General features: G+C 46.3%; 1 protein-coding gene across 3 annotated transcripts in view; it reads right to left on the bottom strand.

Annotated features, from left to right (window-relative positions):
- The window catches only part of LOC121288905 (cytochrome P450 4B1-like), a 123588-nt gene that overhangs the window by 50571 nt on the left and 55378 nt on the right, over window positions 1–17639 (bottom strand). For all 3 annotated transcript variants that reach the window (XM_041207756.1, XM_041207755.1, XM_041207753.1), the window contains 2 exons: window positions 12885–13012; window positions 8046–8173 (listed from right to left, as the gene is read on the bottom strand). In XM_041207756.1, coding sequence (XP_041063690.1) covers window positions 8046–8173; window positions 12885–13012 — 256 coding nt within the window. The remainder of the gene's footprint in view (window positions 1–8045; window positions 8174–12884; window positions 13013–17639) is intronic.

The following is a 17639-nucleotide window of genomic DNA, read 5'->3' as shown; positions in this document are numbered from 1 at the left end:
GGGGGGTGGTGTGGTTGTAGGGACAAGCAAGCAGTGATAGGAGCAGATAATCAAAAGATGTCACAGACAAAAGAACACAGAGGTGTTGGATGTGGTGGTATTATCTAAATGAATGTACTAATTAAGAATGGATGGTGGGGCACTCAAGGTACAGCTCTAGTGGGGGTGGGGGGGCATAAAAGATTTAAAAATAATGGAAATAGGTGGGAAAAGAAAAATCTATATAAATTATTGGAAAAAATAAAAGGAAGGGGGAAGAAACAGAAAGGGGGTGGAGAAGGAGGAGGGAGTTCAAGATCTAAAGTTGTTGAATTCAACATTCAGTCCGGAAGCCTGTAAAGTGCCTAGTCGGAAGATGAGGTGCTGTTCCTCCAGTTTGCATGGGCTTCACTGGAACAATGCAGCAAGCCAAGGACAGACATGTGGGCAAGAGAACAGGGTGGAGTGTTAAAATGGCAAGCGACAGGGAGGTTTGGGTCATTCTTGCGGACAGAACGCAGGTGTTCTGCAAAGCGGTCGCCCAGTTTACGTTTGGTCTCTCCAATGTAGAGGAGACCCCATTGGGAGCAACGAATGCAGTAGACTAAGTTGGGGGAAATGCAAGTGAAATGCTCCTCCACTTGAAATGAGTGTTTGGGCCCTTGGACGGTGAGGAGAGTGGAAGTGAAGGGGCAGGTGTTGCATCTTTTGCGTGGGCATGGGGAGGTGCTATAGGTGGGGGTTGAGGAGTAGGGGATGATGGAGGAGTGGACCAAGGTGTCCCGGAGGGAACGATCCCTACGGAATACCACCGGGGGGGGGGGGGGGGGGGGGGGGGGTGGAGTGAAGGGAAGATGTGTTTGGTGGTGGCATCATGCTGGAGTTGGCGGAAATGGCGGAGGATGATCCTTTGAATGCGGAGGCTGGTAGGGTGATAAATGAGGACAAGGGGGACCCTATCATGTTTCTGGGAGGGAGGAGAAGGCGTGAGGGCAGGTGCGCGGGAGATGGGCCGGACACGGTTGAGAGCCCTGTCAACAACCGTGGGTGGAAAACCTCGGTTAAGGAAGAAGGAAGACATGTCAGAGGAACTGTTTTTGAAGGCTGCATCATCAGAACAGATGCAACAGAGGCGAAGGAACTGAGAGAACGGGATGGAGTCCTTACAGGAAGCGGGGTGTGAGGAGCTGTAGTCGAGGTAGCTGTGGGAGTCGGTAGGCTTGTAATGGATATTGGTGGACAGTCTATCACCAGAGATTGAGACAGAGAGGTCAAGGAAGGGAAGGAAAGTGTCAGAGATGGACCACGTGAAAATGATGGAGGGGTGGAGATTGGAAGCAAAATTAATAAATTTTTCAAAGTCCCGATGAGAGCATGAAGCAGCACTGAAGTAATCATCGATGTACCGGAGAAAGAGTTGTGGAAGGGGGCCGGAGTAGGACTGGAACAAGGAATGTTCCACATACCCCATAAAGAGACAGGCATAGCTGGGGCCCATGCGGGTACCCATAGCCACAACTTTTATTTGGAGGAAGTGAGAGGAGTTGAAGGAGAAATTGTTCAGTGTGAGAACAAGTTCAGCCAGACGGAGGAGAGTAGTGGTGGATGGGGATTGTTCAGGCCTCTGTTTGAGGAAGAAGCTAAGGGCCCTCAGACCATCCTGATGGGGGATGGAGGTGTAGAGGGATTGGACATCCATGGTGAAGAGGAAGCGGTTGGGGCCAGGGAACTGGAAATTGTTGATGTGACCTAAGGTGTCAGAGGAATCACGGATGTAGGTGGGAAGGGACTGGACAAGGGGAGAGAGAAGGGAGTCAAGATAACGAGAAATGAGTTCGGTGGGGCAGGAACAAGCTGACACGATCGGTCTACCGAGACAGTTCTGTTTGTGGATTTTGGGTAGGAGGTAGAACCGGGCCGTCCGAGGTTGGGCAACTATCAGGTTGGAAGCTGTGGGAGGAAGATCTCCAGAGGAGATGAGGTCAGTGACAGTCCTGGAAACAATGGCTTGATGTTCAGTGGTGGGGTCATGGTCCAGGGAGAGGTAGGAGGAAGTGTCTGCGAGTTGACGCTCAGCCTCCGCGAGGTAGAGGTCAGTGCGCCAGACAACACCAGCACCACCCTTGTCAGCCGGTTTGATGACAATGTTGGGGTTGGACCTGAGAGAACGGAGTGCAGTAAGTTCAGAGAGAGACAGATTAGAATGGGTGAGAGGAGCAGAGAAATTGAGACAACTAATGTCACGCCAACAGTTCTCAATGAAAAGATCAAGAGAAGGTAAGAATCCAGAGGGAGGGGTCCAGGTGGAGGGAGAATATTGGAGGTGGGTAAAAGGATCCATTGAACGGGGAGAGGATTCCTGCCCAAAGAAGTGAGCCCGGAGACGAAGACGGTGGAAGAAGAGTTCAGCATCGTGCTGAGCCCGAAATTCATTGAGATGAGGGCGTAAGGGTATGAAACTAAGTCCTTTGCTGAGCACTGAACGTTCAGCGTCGGAGAGAGGAAGGTCAGGGGGTATAGTGAATACACGGCTGGGGCTGGGATTGGAAGATGGGGTGGGGACGGAGGGAAGGCAGGGGTGAACGGTCCTAGATGGGTGTTGATGTCAATGAGTTGTTGGAGCTTGCGTTCCTTAGCACTTGAGAGAAAGAGAAAAAGTTTCTTGTTGAGACGTCGGATAAGACAAAGAATAAAATGAAACTGGGGACACGCGCAGCTTTGAAAACTGGGCGACCGCTTTGCAGAAAAACTGCGGTCTGTCCGCAAGAATGACCCAGACCTCCCTGTCGCTTGCCATTTTAACACTCCACCCTGCTCTCCTGCCCACATGTCTGTCCTTGGCTTGCTGCATTGCTCCAGTCCGACTAGGCACTTTACAGCCTTCCGGACTGAATATTGAATTCAACAACTTTAGATCTTGAACTCCCTCCTCCTTCCCCACCCCCTTTCTGTTTCTTCCCCCTTCCTTTTGTTTTTTCCAATAATTTACATAGATTTTTCTTTTCCCACCTATTTCCAGGACTTTTACCTCGTTGGGTGGGCGCAGCTAGCAGGCCCGGGAGTGGTCGCAAAACCGACCGCTGCCTGCAATTGTGCCCCGACCATGATTTCATGCTGGCTGGCCAATTAACGGCCAGCCAGCGTGAATCGTGCGCTGCAACACTGAGCACTGCTGGGGTGGGGGCGGAAGGAGAGTGAGCGTGGATGTTTGCGCATGCTCTGGCGGAGTGTGCACTGAAAACTCCCTGAAGGCACAGAGCTGCCTCAGGGAGCTGAAGAATTTTAACAACATAAATAAAGAATTAAAAAATTTAAAAACATGTCCCCACTCATGTGACTCTGTCACATGAACATAGACATGTTATAAATGAGATTTAAACATTTTTATTTTATTTTTAACTCCTGTGCCTGGCCGATTTGCCTGCCCGCCAACTGGATGGGCAGTGAAAAATTGCATTTAATTATTACTTTAACGACCTTAATATGCCTGTTAATTGTCGGCGGGTGCACTGCTGACTCCCATGCATGCCCGCCAACCGAAATACCGTGTGAGTGCGCAATGACATCGGGACGCTCGCCCGTCATTGTGAGTCATTTTACACTCGAGCATGTCGGACGTACACCCGCATGCCGTGCGAAAATGCTGACTGATGTTACAATGAGTACGCTGGAGGTGACCTACAATTTGATCAACCTCAACCTGGTCTTATTGGCTGATTGGGCAAAACGAAAGTTACACCGCTTATGCCTCCCGGTTAGCAAAGGAGACCGCAGGAGGATGGCGATTCACAGTGCAGGTATACAAGTTCAGGGGTAAGGTATACCAGAGTCATTAATACAACTGACTCACAGTCTAAGGGGAGGGCATGTGACATGTTGGCTCGGGACTTGATAGATAATGTTAGATTGGATATTGAAGATATAAGATTTGGTCCAGCGCCTCAACGGGTATATGAGTGTGGAGAAATTAGATCTTATCAATTTCACAGAATCACAGAATTTTAACGGCACAGGAGGCCATTTGGCCCATCGTGTTTGCCCTGGCATTTCAAATGAGCATTATGACCTAGCGCATTGCCTTGCCTTTTTTCCTGCACCCTTGTACGTTGATTCTATTCAAAATCAGCTAATGCGCTCTTGAATGCCTCAGTTGAACCTGCCTCCACCACACTTCCAGCCAGTGCATTCCAGACCCGAACCACTCATTGTGTGAAAAAGTTTTCTCTCACGTCATATTTGCTTCTTTTGCAAATCACTTTATATCTGTGCCCTCTCGTTCTTGATCCAGGAGAGAAGTTACAGGAAAAACAACAGGAATTAGTGGTTACACAGCCCGTGACAGGAGGCAAGAGAGACACAATAAAATAACGGGATATCTGCAGAAGGCTTTTGATTACGTGATGTATGTGTAAGACATTGTGTTTTGCTATAACCCAGAGCTATAAATATGCTACACAGACCTTTTATTATTGAGAGAGGTCCTTGGAAAGGCAGTGAGGGCTGATCTCTCAGCATTTGCTTGAATAAGCCTTTGTTTACTAGAAAACTCACAGATTCAAGTGGTCTCTGTTTACCACAACAGGAAGACTCAAACAATTCATCCGGAGGGGGTTTTCCTCCTTTCTGAGATGCCTTACGGCTTCGTCCCTCCTCATTTTTGAAACACTATACATGTTTCCAAGAATGCCTCTATTTTAAGGTGCCCTCCCATTCTGCTTTCTACCTGAGCACACCTGCTTCTCCTGGTGGGTTGCTAGCCTTCCGAAGTTGCGAGCTCTCTGATTGGGCCAGCAGCCTCATGAACCCACTCACCATCCTTAATTAGATGGCAGATGTGGATGCGGTCATATAGGAAGCCACCTCTCAGAAGATCACTCTGGAGTGTGCACTGCAGATCAGTGCAGTGTCAAGACAGGAATTGTCCTGATTGCTGAAAGTAAATAATCACCAGAAGATTCCACCAGAGTATCCATGTGAAGAGATATGTGCTTATTCATAAAGTGACAGAAATGGGAGCTTTGTGAGTTACCTAAAGGCTTGCTTGGTGAGAGTATATTTGTGGAAGATATAGGAAAATATACGCAGGTCTGTAAATGCATCAGGAAAGTAGTAAGGTTAGAAGTCTCTCATAGCTGGCATTGAATTCTGTTCTGCAGCCATCCTGAATTGCCCATGAGAAGATGGTGGTGGGCTGCCTCCTTGAGCCGCTGCAGTCCATGTGGTGTAGGTACATCCACAGTGCTGTTGGGGAGGGAGTTCCAGGATTTTGACCCAGCATCAGTGAAGGGACAGTGATATATTTCCAAGTCCGGCGGGTATGTGACTTGGAAGGGAACTTCCAAGTGGCAGTGTTCCCATGCACCTGCTACCCCTATTCTCCTAGGTGGTAGAGGTCACAGAGGTGCTCAATGGTGGTACCAAAGGAAGCTTGGCATATTGCTGCAGTGCATCATGTAGGTGGTGCAAATTGTAGCCGCTGTGTACTAATGGTGGAGGGACCAAATTTTGGAAGTGGTGAATGGGTTGCCAAACAAGTGGGCTACTTTGTCCTGGATGGTATTGAGCTTCTGGAATGTTGTTGGAGCCACACTCATCCAGGCAAGTGGAGAGTATTCCATCACACTCCTGACTTATGCCTTGTAGATGGTGGACAAGCTCGGGAGTCAGGAGGTGAGTTACTCACTGCAGAATTCCCAGCCTCTGACCTGCTCTTGTAGCCACAGTATTTATATGGCTTCTCTGATTCAGTTTCTGGTCCATAGTAACCCCACAGAATGTTGATGATGGTGGGGTTCAGCGATTGTAATGTCATTGAATGCCAAGGGAGATGGTTAGATTTTCCCTTGTTGCAGATGGTTATTGCCTGGCACATGTGTGGTGCAAAGGTTAGTTGACACAAAAGGCCAGCGAAACCCTGGTACCAACCAGCCAGCCAACACTCCCTGAGGCCAAGGATTGTGGGGAGTTAAATAGAGTGTGGGTAAGAGAGGGAGACTCCTCACATAAAGAACCCTGCTTATGGACCCCCACTCACAGGCCCCCACTTATCGAGCCTCCTACACATAGACACCCAATCATAAACTCTCACTTAATAGGCCCCCCACACATAGAACCCAGCTCATAGATGCCCAGTCTTCCACACATAGACTCCCATTCATAAATTGTTCCCCCACAACTCATAGGTCCTTCTACTGCAGGGGGAGCAGGGGGAGCTGCCGGAAATGCACCCATCAGAGGCCCAGGATCATGGCCAAAGGTGACTGAGGGTGGGATGGGGTTGTGGAGTGGGGCTTGTAGGAGAATGTAGAGAGGAGGGTCAGAGGCAAGAGGGTTCAGAGGTAAGGGCCAGGATGTGCCTTTCAGTGTCTCCTGTGCCCCTCCCTGATGCTGAGCCCCTCAATCAGGCACTGTGCCTTTGAATATGGGACCCCACCTGGGAGCCTGCAAGCAAACCCAGCAAGGGGTTGCTTCTTGGGTGTCCTGCATGGAAAGTCTCCTGCCTGCCGCTGATTGAATAGCAACAGTGGTGTCTATAATGCTCTTAAGTGGGCCATCTGTCATAGATCCCCACTGATAGGGTGGAATTTAATGCCCACTCCTGGGGATGAGTTTGGGGGCTGGATGGTGGGGGGGTGGGGGGTTTCCGCTGCCTTTCTGCCTCTGCCCTGATTAAGGCTGGGGCAGTAATTAATGCCACACAGAGACCCCAGCACAGAGACCCATGCTCATGGACCCCTTGCTCATAGATCCCCCCTACTCACAGACTCCCCCCAACCTTGCACATTTACTCCTGCACACAGACCTCCCAATTACAGGCCCCCACACATGGGCCAGGATTTTCCAGTTGTCGAGCGGGCTCGGCGGAGCGAGTGGGAGCAGCTGCGAAATGGACCGCTGCCACTGGCGATCGGGTCCCAACTGTGATTTCACACTGGCTGGCCAATTAATGGGTCGGCCAGCGTGAATCGCATGCTGTAGCAATTAGCACTGCCGCGGGGGTGGGGCGGTGGCGGAGGAGGGCAAGCGCGGAAGTTCTTACATGCGTGCAGGTGCGCGCAGTAAATGCTCCCTGAGGCACAAGGAGCTGAAGATTTTTAATATAAAAAAATGAAGCATTAAAAAGTGTTAAAGACATGTCCCCTCATGTTACTGTTGCATGTGACTCTGTCACATGAGCAGGGACATGTTAGAAATTAGTTCGAAATTTTTTTTTAAAATCACTGAGCGAAATCTCATCCCACCCGTGGATCTGGTTTCGCAAAAAATCCAAAGGCTGTCTGGCCGATTTGCCTGTCTACCAACTGTAAGGTTGGTCAGGCAGCGAAAAATTTCTTTTAATTATGATGTTAATGGCCTTAATTGGCTGCTTAATTGTCAGCGGGCGCGCTGCTGACCAAAATATCGCGCGAGTGCTTGATGATGTCAGGACATTCTCCCAACGTCATCGTGTGTCATTTTACACTCATTCGGGTCGAGTGCATGCCTGCCCGACATGTGAAATATTCTGCCCATGGACCCCTGCTCATTACGGCTGTGACAATCCACAACATTCTAAAACAATCAATAACATTCCAAATGAAACAACCCACAGCTTTCTAAAAAAGGCCAATTTGTCCTATCTCCCAATGTTAACGGATCCTTTAAAATATTCCAAGATCTGGGTCTTGATTCACATTTTCGCCAAAGCTGATCAGTTCTTCCTTGGGCCATACCCTATCTGTGTATTAAGTTTCGTTGAAATACATCTATTGTTTTTCTGTAAACAATATATCTCAAAAACTAAGCAAAAAAACGGGCAAAAACATTACCTGCGCTATAAGCCACTAATGAGGTTTATAAACCAATTATCAATTGAAAAAAATGGCACCTTGTGCTTTTTAAAAGTTTTAAAACAATTGTCTCCTGATGTATGAAAGGGTGGGGTTGGCATTAATGCATGCATATTATATAATGTGATACAAATATACATGCATAAAAGATCCCAAAAAACTTTTGTGTGTTTCCCTTTAAATCTTAAAGTAAAAGCTGCACTGCAAGTTTTTTCATAACACTTTTCAAATTCTAACCTTTCAATCTGGCAGTTGCCACGATAACTGAAGGCACATTTCAGAATACTATCCAATGTCATAAGGCTGACGTGTTGGTAAAGTTCCAGTGCATGATTTTCTTTTGTGCAAAGTTGTTCCCATTTATCCTGTGCAGACAGACATTCATTTTCAACTCATTTTAAGAAATCATTCATAAACAACAAACAGGTAATTAATCAATTGAAGAAACACAATGCACTACTTTGGTTTATTTGTCTTTTCTCTGCATTCTCTTCCTCCAGTCTCTTGTTTAAATGCAGCTAGTGCATTTCCAGCACTGAGTGTGGTGGTCAGGATTTTCTGGGCAAGAACACTGTGCTTTATGCTGAACTGAGTCAGGTAAAGTTTAATGGCTGGTGAGGTCTAGCAGTGACATTTAAAGCAAACAAAGGCCAACAAATAATAAAAGTAATCAAAGTCATTAGTTGTAAGCTCATGCACTACTACAATTTCAGTCAGACACCTTGGAGACAAAAATTCAACAGTCCCCAGAAAACAGATGCAAGGATTGTGATGTGTGACTGGCCAACACGCATTGATTGCAATAAAGACAGCAAGCCAACTTCATGTTGTTTCATCATTTGAATGATTTTCAGAGGCAAGCCAATATCGGCCTTGTTCCTTTGATGCAGCACCACCAGCTCATTTGTCATTTAATGTCTCCTTTTTTCCACCCTATTACAGATCATCCCTTTTGTTCTTTTTCTGATCCTCCTCTCTTCAATCTTGTCGAGTCCCTTTTAATATCTTAAGGGCCTATAAATTAATGGTAGGATGGGGGCCATACTAGTAAGTTGGCTTAATCCTCCTTTGGTGCTATTTTTTTTTTGCTTCTTTCTATTGACCTCTTCTATCAAGACTGCAAGCAAAGGGATTCTCATAGCAAATTATTGCCATTGGTCAGGGCCAAAAATGTCCTGGTGACTTTCTCTGGCAGTTTAAAGTTTATTTCAGTAGCTCCCCGAAGCTTTTAAGAAAAAATCACGTAAACACAAGGCATGAGCTGGTGTAGCCCAGCACGAGCACTTTTAAAAGTATAATTTCCACAGGATGGATCTGTTCATGACAAAGTAAAATGTAAGGCAGAATCATCCCAGATTTGCAAGAAGTGTGGTAACAGGCAGGAAAAAGGACGTTTTACCTGCCAGCCATAATGGCGGGTTTTCGTGCCATATCGTCTCATTTCCGGCTCATCCCATCTTGTTAATAATGCATTCCAGGGAAACACGCCAGATCACTGACTCTGGTCGGCCTCTGATTCTTCCGCCCAGCCATCAACTCAGGCCGACAGTAATTCGGGCATCATATTTAAAGAATGCCCCTGCACAGAGCTAGCACTCTCTAAGGGATCGGAAGCTGCTGCAAAGTCATGGCTGCCAAAGAGAGGAAACATGCTGCCCCTAAATTTAGTGACATCTCCCTTGGGCACCTACTAGATACAGTGGAGGCCCACCAAGAAATCCTCTACCGCTGCTCTGGGCAAAGACCAGCAAGCAAGGTCACCAATCCAGCAAGGGAGGCACCAACACCCTGCAAAAGAGGACAGCCAACCAGTGCTGAAAGAGGACGAATGATCTCCTTCGTTCTGCCATTTTGTTCTGTTTGGCTGATGTGGCTGGCATTGTTGAATAGCTGGCAATGTGTGTAAGCTGTGAGATGTGGGTGTGAGGCCTGCAACAGGGCTTAGTGTATGAGGATGTGCTGAAGCATATGAATGCTAGGTGATTGGTGATTGATAGAGATTGTTGGTAAATGAGTGATGGTGATTGAGTTGTGGTTGAGGCTAGTGGTGCAGTTGGTAGGATAAGGGATTTGAAGATGTATTCATTGGCCATGGCCACTTATGTGATGTCATTAAACTCTGTGGCACTGCATCCAGGTCCTCAGTGTTTGAAACCTAGTTCTCAATGGCTCTATGGTTCTTTGCTCCCACTGCAGTTTGAGTGTGACTTGGGGGCCATTGTGCAGCTACGGGACATCTCTCCTATTTTCCACCTCTTCCACTAAGGCCTCTATGTGCAGTTTCTGAAATACCTGGAACCCGCTTTCTCCCCTGTTGATACTTCAATGTTTCCCAGGTCAGATTCACTTCCCGCATGACTGCCAGTAACTGCTCCAGCTACAATGTACCTTCCCTTTAAGAGCTGCAGGCTACTTTAAGTGTGTCAGGACTTCACTATTTTGGGCCCCTTGTTGGTGCAGTCAGCCAATGAACGTATTAGTGTTGGCTGCACACAGCAATCATTCAACCAAGCAGGTGGCATGAAGTTGGCATGCTGCTGGAATTATGCATATGAGTTAATTGTGCATCACAATCCCTGCACTCATTTTCAGGGATTCTCCAATTTAGCCCTAATCATTTGCCTTTTCCCAATATAAGCATGGTGTTGGCTCAGTTGTGTTTTTCAATGGTTATGAGAGAAAGTTAGCTAATGATATAAAGACAAATAGTAAGAGTTCCTATAGATACTTAAATAAGAAAAGAGTTATATAGGTGAGCATTGGTCCTATAGAGAGTGCGTCTGGGGAATTGATAATGGAAAGTAGGGAGATGGCAGATGAATTAAACAGGCATAAGATAAAAGCAAAATACTGCGGATGCTGGAAATTTAGAACAAAAATACCTGGAAAAACTCAGCAGGTCTGACAGCATCTGCAGAGAAGGATACAGTTGGCATTTCGAGTCTGATACGGACTTGAAACACCAACTGTATTCCTCTCCGCAGATGCTGTCAGACCTGCTGAGTTTTTCCAGGTATTTTTGTTTTTGTTGAATTAAACAGGCATTTTGCTTTGGTCTTCACTATAGAGGACACAAGTTAACATCCCGGAAATAGCTGAAAATCAGGAGATGGAAGAGAGAGAGGAACCTGGAAAATTACAATCATCATGGAAGTGGTATTCAGTAAATTGTTGGGGCTGCGGGCTGACAAATCCCCAGGTCCGGATGGACTTGAATGAAGTGGCTAGTGAGATAGTTGATGTACTAGTTTTAATTTTCCAAAATTCCCTAGATTTGGGGAAGGTTCCATTAGAGTGAAAAATAGCAAATATAAGCCCTTTATTCAAAAAGGGAAGGAGACAGAAAGCAGGAAGCAGGCCAGTTAGCTTAATATCTGTCATAGGGAAAATGTTAGAAGCTATTATTAAAGATATTATAGCAGGGCACTTTGAAAAATTCAAGGCAATCAGGCAGAGTCAACATGGCTCTGTAAAAAGCAAATCACGTTTAACCAATTTATTGGTGTTCTTTGAAGGAGTCACATATGCTGTAGATAAAGGGGAACTGGTGGATGTACTGTACTTAGATTTCCAGAAGGCATTTGATAAAGTGCCACATCAAAGGTTAGTGCAGAAAATAAAAACCCATGGTGTAGGAGGTAACATATTGGCAAGGACAGAAGATTGGCTAGTTAACAGAAAGCAGAGAGTAGGCATAAATGGGTCTTTTCTAGTTGGAAGGATGTGAAGAGTAGTGTGCCACAGGGGTCAGTGCTGGGGCCTCAACGTCTTACAATTTATATAAATGACTTGGATGAAGGAATGGTGGCTAAATTTGCTGATGACACAAAGATAGGTAGGAAAGTAAACTGTGAAGAAGACTTAAAGAGGCTACAAAGTGACATAGATAGGCTAAGTGAGTGGGCAAAGATCTAGCAAATGGTGTTTAATGTGGGCAAATGTGAAATTGTTCATTTTGGCAGGAAGAATAAAACAGAAGCTTATTATCTAAATGGTGAGCGATTGCAGAGCTCTGAGATTTAGAGGGATCTGGGTGTCCTAGTGCATGAATCACAAAAGGTTAGTATACAAGTACAGCAGGTAATTAGGAAAGCTAATAGAATGTTATCATTTATTGTGAGAGGAATTGATGACAAAAGTAGGAAGGTTATGCTTCAGTTGTACAGAGCATTGGTGAGACCACAGCTGGAGTATTGTATGCAGTACTGCTCTCCTTATTTAAAGAAAGATGTAAGTTAGTTCGAAGAAATTCAGAGAAAGTTTACTAGACTAATACCAGGAATGGGTGGGTTGTCTTATGAGGAAAGGTTGGACAGGTTAGGCTTATATCCACTGGAATTTAGAAGAGTAAGAGGTGACTTAATTGAAGTCTTTAAGATTCTGAGTGTTCTTGACAGGGTAAATGTGGAGAGAATGTTTCCTCTTGTGGGAGAATCTACAACTAGGGGTCACTGTTTAAAAATAAGGGATCGCTGATTTAGGACAGAGATGAGGAGAATTTTTTTCTCTCAGAGGGTGTGAGTCTTTGGAACTCTCTTCCTCAAAAGGCGGTGGAAGTGGAGTATTTGAATATTTTTAAGGCAGAGCTAGATAGATTCTTGATTAACAAGGGGGTGAAAGGTTGTTGGGGGTAAGCAGGAATGTGGAGTTAAGGTTACATTCAGTTCAGCCATGATCTTATTGAATGACAGAGCAGGCTTGAGGGGCTGAGTGGCCTACTCGAGCTCCTTGTTCATATGTTCAAGACCCAGCCAGTTATCAATACAGATTTTGTAAGAGGTGATCAGAAGGGTGAGGTTTACCTCTAGTCTACACTTCACTGAAATGAATATCTCATTTTTTCAACAGTACTATCCCTTTTCTTAGGTATCATTACTGTTTAACACAGCAAGAAAAAAAACACATAAAATATGCACTAGGTGAAATAAGTGAGTATACTTGTTGTGCTAAAACAATCTCTTTATCACCAGTGGAAATTACTAAGTGCTTACTTGAAAATTAAAACATAAAATAATTAGGAAACAGTTTTTAACCAGAAGAGAGCAATGAATTAAAGATTTTCCTAAAAGAACATACCAACATGATTTTAGTGGAATCTGCAACCAGTCTTACGTATGGCTTCAAAACATCGTAGTGAAATCCAGGCGTTAACAGTCGTCTGTGGCGGAACCATTTCTGTCCACCACTCACTAGTAAACCCTCGCCTGGGAATCAAAGATAGCAACTCCTGAACATCATCAATGTTTAAATTGTATACAGTAATTCCTTGCTTAACCTTGTAGCCGCATTCCTGGAAAGCACTGTAAGCGAGGGCTCAAGGGATGAGCAATGAGAGGCAGAAAGCAACTTGCAGTGTGAAAGCAGCTTCAAGTTGCAGGGTTGTGGAAGTAAGCCGCAAGATGAGGAGGTATTGAGCATGAGGGCTGGGAGAGGGAGGATTGGCGAGCAAGAGGGGTAGCAGAGACCAGAATGGTTGGTCAGGCGGAGAGTTGACCAATGGGAGGTTCATCCAGCAGGATGGTCAGCCAGTGGGAAGGTCAACCAGTGGGTTGGTCAGCCAATGGGAGGGTTAGGGAGTGGGAGGGACTGCTCCAAAATGGTGCTGATCAGGTCACACAACACTACCTCATACCCGGCGCGAAAAGACATTCATCCAAATCCCCAACACTAAACACGAATACTGACCCCATTAAAAACACAATGTTAAAGCAAAATGACTTCAAATGGGGAACCTTAAAGCAAGAACTTACTGTATCTTATATTTTTAGTGAAATCATTAGCCCCTTATCCTTTTATTTTTCAGACACTCAATGAGCAAATGTACAACTGAACTGATTGAATATGGTATGTGTGGCTCACTCACTGATTTCTAAGGAAATTGCTGATTTTCAGTTAGGTTGGTGATTAAGCATTACAATTGGCTTCAGCACCCTTTGATTAACAGGAAAAAATATTGCTAAGGTGCCTCCTTCCAACTGCAATGATGTCAGGTGAGAACAGGATTTACTTAGATATAATGGCCTCTATTATTCCAAATAATTGCTATCTAGAATTACACCTGGGTGAGATTTCCATGGTAGGTGATACACATGAATGACTACAAAACAACAGCCAAATCAACAGAGAAGAACATATAACTTTGGTTCCAAAATATTTGTGCCCCTCCTTTGCGACATGCGCCACAGGCTAAAAACCCACATTGTTTTGATATACATTGTGTTTAGAAATCTCTCTTCTCCCCAAAAAATAATGGTTAAGGTACAGCACTAACCTACAGAGGCAGAAAAAGCGCCAGGTGCAATTGCTTTTCTATGCTGACTTAATTGATTGTAACTGGGCAACTGTTGGACACTAACTTTGGTCTCAGCACCCCTATGCTAGGGAGGCAAATAAATCAACCAAGACAGCTCCTCCAGATCTCTACCCAGTTACTCGTGTTCGAAAAGAGGGTGAAAAGGATTTTGAATAAAAGAACAAGACTAGGCACTGCTGAGATATCCTCCATGTTCAAATCCTGCTAATGCTGTTTAGATCCAAGCATGAGAGGCCATTGGTTGCCATGGAACTGTTGGCCCACAAGCGTGAGCATTACCAAGGAACTAGTATGAGAACTCTTGGCTGAATAGAAAATACAAACTTCTGTTGCTAAGGAAGTGCATTTCTTCAAATTTTTTGCTCGGAGGCAAGCTTCCTGCAATCAAGCATGAAACTAGCACTGAGTTAAAAATTCAGGATGTAGAATATGGCATTAGAGGAAGGAAACTGTGTCCAGCCTTGAGCCCAAATTATTCAAGTGAAGTTTTAGTAATTTTATAATGGAAAGAACGACCATATTTCGCAATTAAACTGAGGACATAGTGTTTCATGATTTAATTTGATTTTCAGTTATTTATGACCATTTTTCTGTTCCACATTTTTACTAATTCATGTGGAGAGTGACATTGCTTCTCAAGTCCAAGTCTAAGTCCCATTGAGCATATAACCTAGATTGGCACTTCACTGCAGTAACCAGGGAGTGCTGCAATGTCACAGGTCATGTTTTTCAGATGAGAAAGATAACATTAAATCAGGTTCAGGTACATGTAATAAAAAAATCTAGTTGCATTATTCAAAGAGCAAAGAATTTTCCTGAACGCGTGGTCAACATTTCTTCCTGAATGAGGAAGCAGTAAATTACAGGACAGTCTAAGTGAGTGGACAAAGTTATGTCAGATAGAGTCAACGTGAAGAAACATAATGCCACTTTCTTTGGATGTAAGACAAATCAGAATATTCTTTTAATGGTGAGAGACTAGGGGCAGAATTTTTAGCTCAGCAGGCAGGCGTGCGCCCGACCCGCTTGAGCGTTAAATAAAGCGTTAAAGATTGTGGATTGTGGTCTCCGCTGGAGGCACCTCCTCTGAAGAGGAAGAGAGGGGCAGAAGGAGGAGGAAGCCAGGCATCCCTATTAAGCTGAGTGTGCCGACATCAACGTGCATTCTCACGAGATTTCGCTATGCAGGTGCGTGGTGGAGACGGAGGCACACCCACCATTAATTAAGTGGCCAGCTAAGGCCCTTGAGACACTTTACATAGCCCATGCGATTTTTAGGCTGTCGCGTGGGCAAAACGGGCAGGTGGGCAGGCCGCAATTATCCAAACCTCATCCACAGGAGGGATAAGAGGGGTCAGTAGCCTTGTCAAAGCAATTAGTGAGGAGTTTAGAATATCACTTGCTGCTGGTTGCTTCTGTGAACAGGACAGCTTCAGCTCATCTCAGAGCTGCATTCAGAGAATTTAGAGGTTTCAGTTTAGGACTCAGTGTTATTTTCCAGGCCCCCGGAGGATTCACACTGCGTGGCCCTTCCAGGTATCAGACAGCCTTCCCATACCCTGGAAATGGGGATTGTGGATTGTGGTCTCCGCTGGAGGCACCTCTTCTGAGGAGGAAGAGAGGGGCAGAAAGAGGAGGAGGCCAGGCATCCCTATTAAGCTTCCAGGGGAGCGACCTGTGGGACGAAAGGCACAGGCACAAGGGATGCAGGGCCAGCAGGAAGGCCAAGGCAGAAGGGACCACAGAAGACACCACTATCCTGCTGCCAGTATTTACAGGCGGTGATGCAGCTACCTCATTATGTCTGAGGTGCAATGCCAAAGGAGGCTCTATTTTTCAAGGGAGACAGTGACCTTCTTCGGTCAGAGGATCAACACCGAGATCAGCTCCGACTGTGTGGGTGGACACCCCATACCAGTGGCGCTGAAGGTCACGGTGGCCCTCAACTTCTGTGCATCTGGCTCTTCCCAGGGGTCAATGGGGGCGCATTGTGGAGTCTCCCAATCAGCAGTCCAGAGTTGCGTCAGACTGGTGACAGACGCTCTGTTCAGGCGTGCATTGACTTTCATTCATTCCCGTATGGACGAAGCCTGCCAGACAGAGCGAGCCAGAGGCTTTGCAGCGATTGCTGGGATCCCCCATGATCTGGGTGCAATCGACTGCACACATTTGGCCATTAAGGCACCAGCAGGTGAGCCCAGTGCCTTTGTCAACAGGAAGGGCTTCCACTCCATGAACGTGCAGATAGTGTGTGATCACAAGATACAGATTCTGCAAGTCTGTGCAAGGTACCCAGGCAACTCCCATGACGCTTACATCCTCAGACACTCCCAGGTGCCGAGGCTCTTCAGTGCTCCAGCCTGACTCGATGGGTGACTGCTGGGTGACAAGGGCTATCCCCTCAAGAGGTGGCTCATGACGCCTCTCCGCCACCCAAGAACAGAAGCCGAGCAGCTGTACAACGGAAGCCATGCCTCCACAAGGGCAGTGGTAGAGAGAACCATAGGTCTTCTCAGGATGTGCTTCCGATGCCTGGACCATTCAGGGGGTGCACTGCAATACTCCCCAGATCGTGTGTCTCTAATAGTGGTTGCATGCTGCACTCTCCACAATCTGCCACTGGCAAGGGGGGACGCATTGGAGGAAGAAGATCTTGATGCAGTTGCAAAGGCAATAGATGATGAATCCAGTAGTGAGTCCGAGGACGAGCATGGTAAGGAGAATGCTGAGGGCATAGACGCTGACCTGGGTAACTTCCAGGGAGGCAGAGACACCCTGGAGGCTTTGATCCAATGCTCCTTCAAATAAGAACCACCACCACATGCCAGGGCTGCAGGCTCCACACTCAATCCCTGACAGGACCATTTGCTTGGTCAACAACGTACACTATACGCCTTTGCAATAAAGTTTCAGAAGACACACGTCCATCATGGCCTACCCTGCACCTACAGAACAAATGAAACACACGGAGTCCAGTTGCACAAAATAACATCTCATTTACTTGTGAATGTGAAACATTGCAGAAATTAACATTAATTGGTGTTTTCCACACACCATTACAAAAGGAAAAGAAAAATGAGGGAACCAAATATCATCCGTGATAAGGCTGTGTTGTGCTTAAGGTGCTTTAAGCTTTATTTGAGGGTGCTACAAAATGGTGCTCCCCCCTAGCTGGCACCGGCATTGGAGACAGCCTGCTCACTCTACTACCCTGTTGGCCTTGATGACCTTGGTGGGCATCCTCTGGCCTGTGGAGCCTGTGCTGGCCCCGCCTCAGCCTCTTCAGATGTCACGGTCACTGGCAGAGGGGCAATGGAGCTGCTGGCATCATCCAGAGTGACCTGAGAGGAGCCCGCAGAAATGACAGGCAGCTCATGTGCCAACATCAGGTTGCTCTGGACCTCCCTGCTCACAACTGATGGATGGGCACCTAGCTGGGATACTGGGTGCCCAATCCATCTCACATTGACCAGCTGAGGGCATTGCCGGTGTGAGGGCTTGCAGGTCTGAGTGCATCC

The sequence above is a fragment of the Carcharodon carcharias genome, chromosome 16 (assembly GCF_017639515.1).
Source record: "Carcharodon carcharias isolate sCarCar2 chromosome 16, sCarCar2.pri, whole genome shotgun sequence".
Taxonomy (NCBI): Eukaryota; Metazoa; Chordata; class Chondrichthyes; order Lamniformes; family Lamnidae; genus Carcharodon; species Carcharodon carcharias.
Note: the sequence above shows the minus strand (reverse complement) of the source record. Positions and strands in the feature narration are given on the sequence as shown.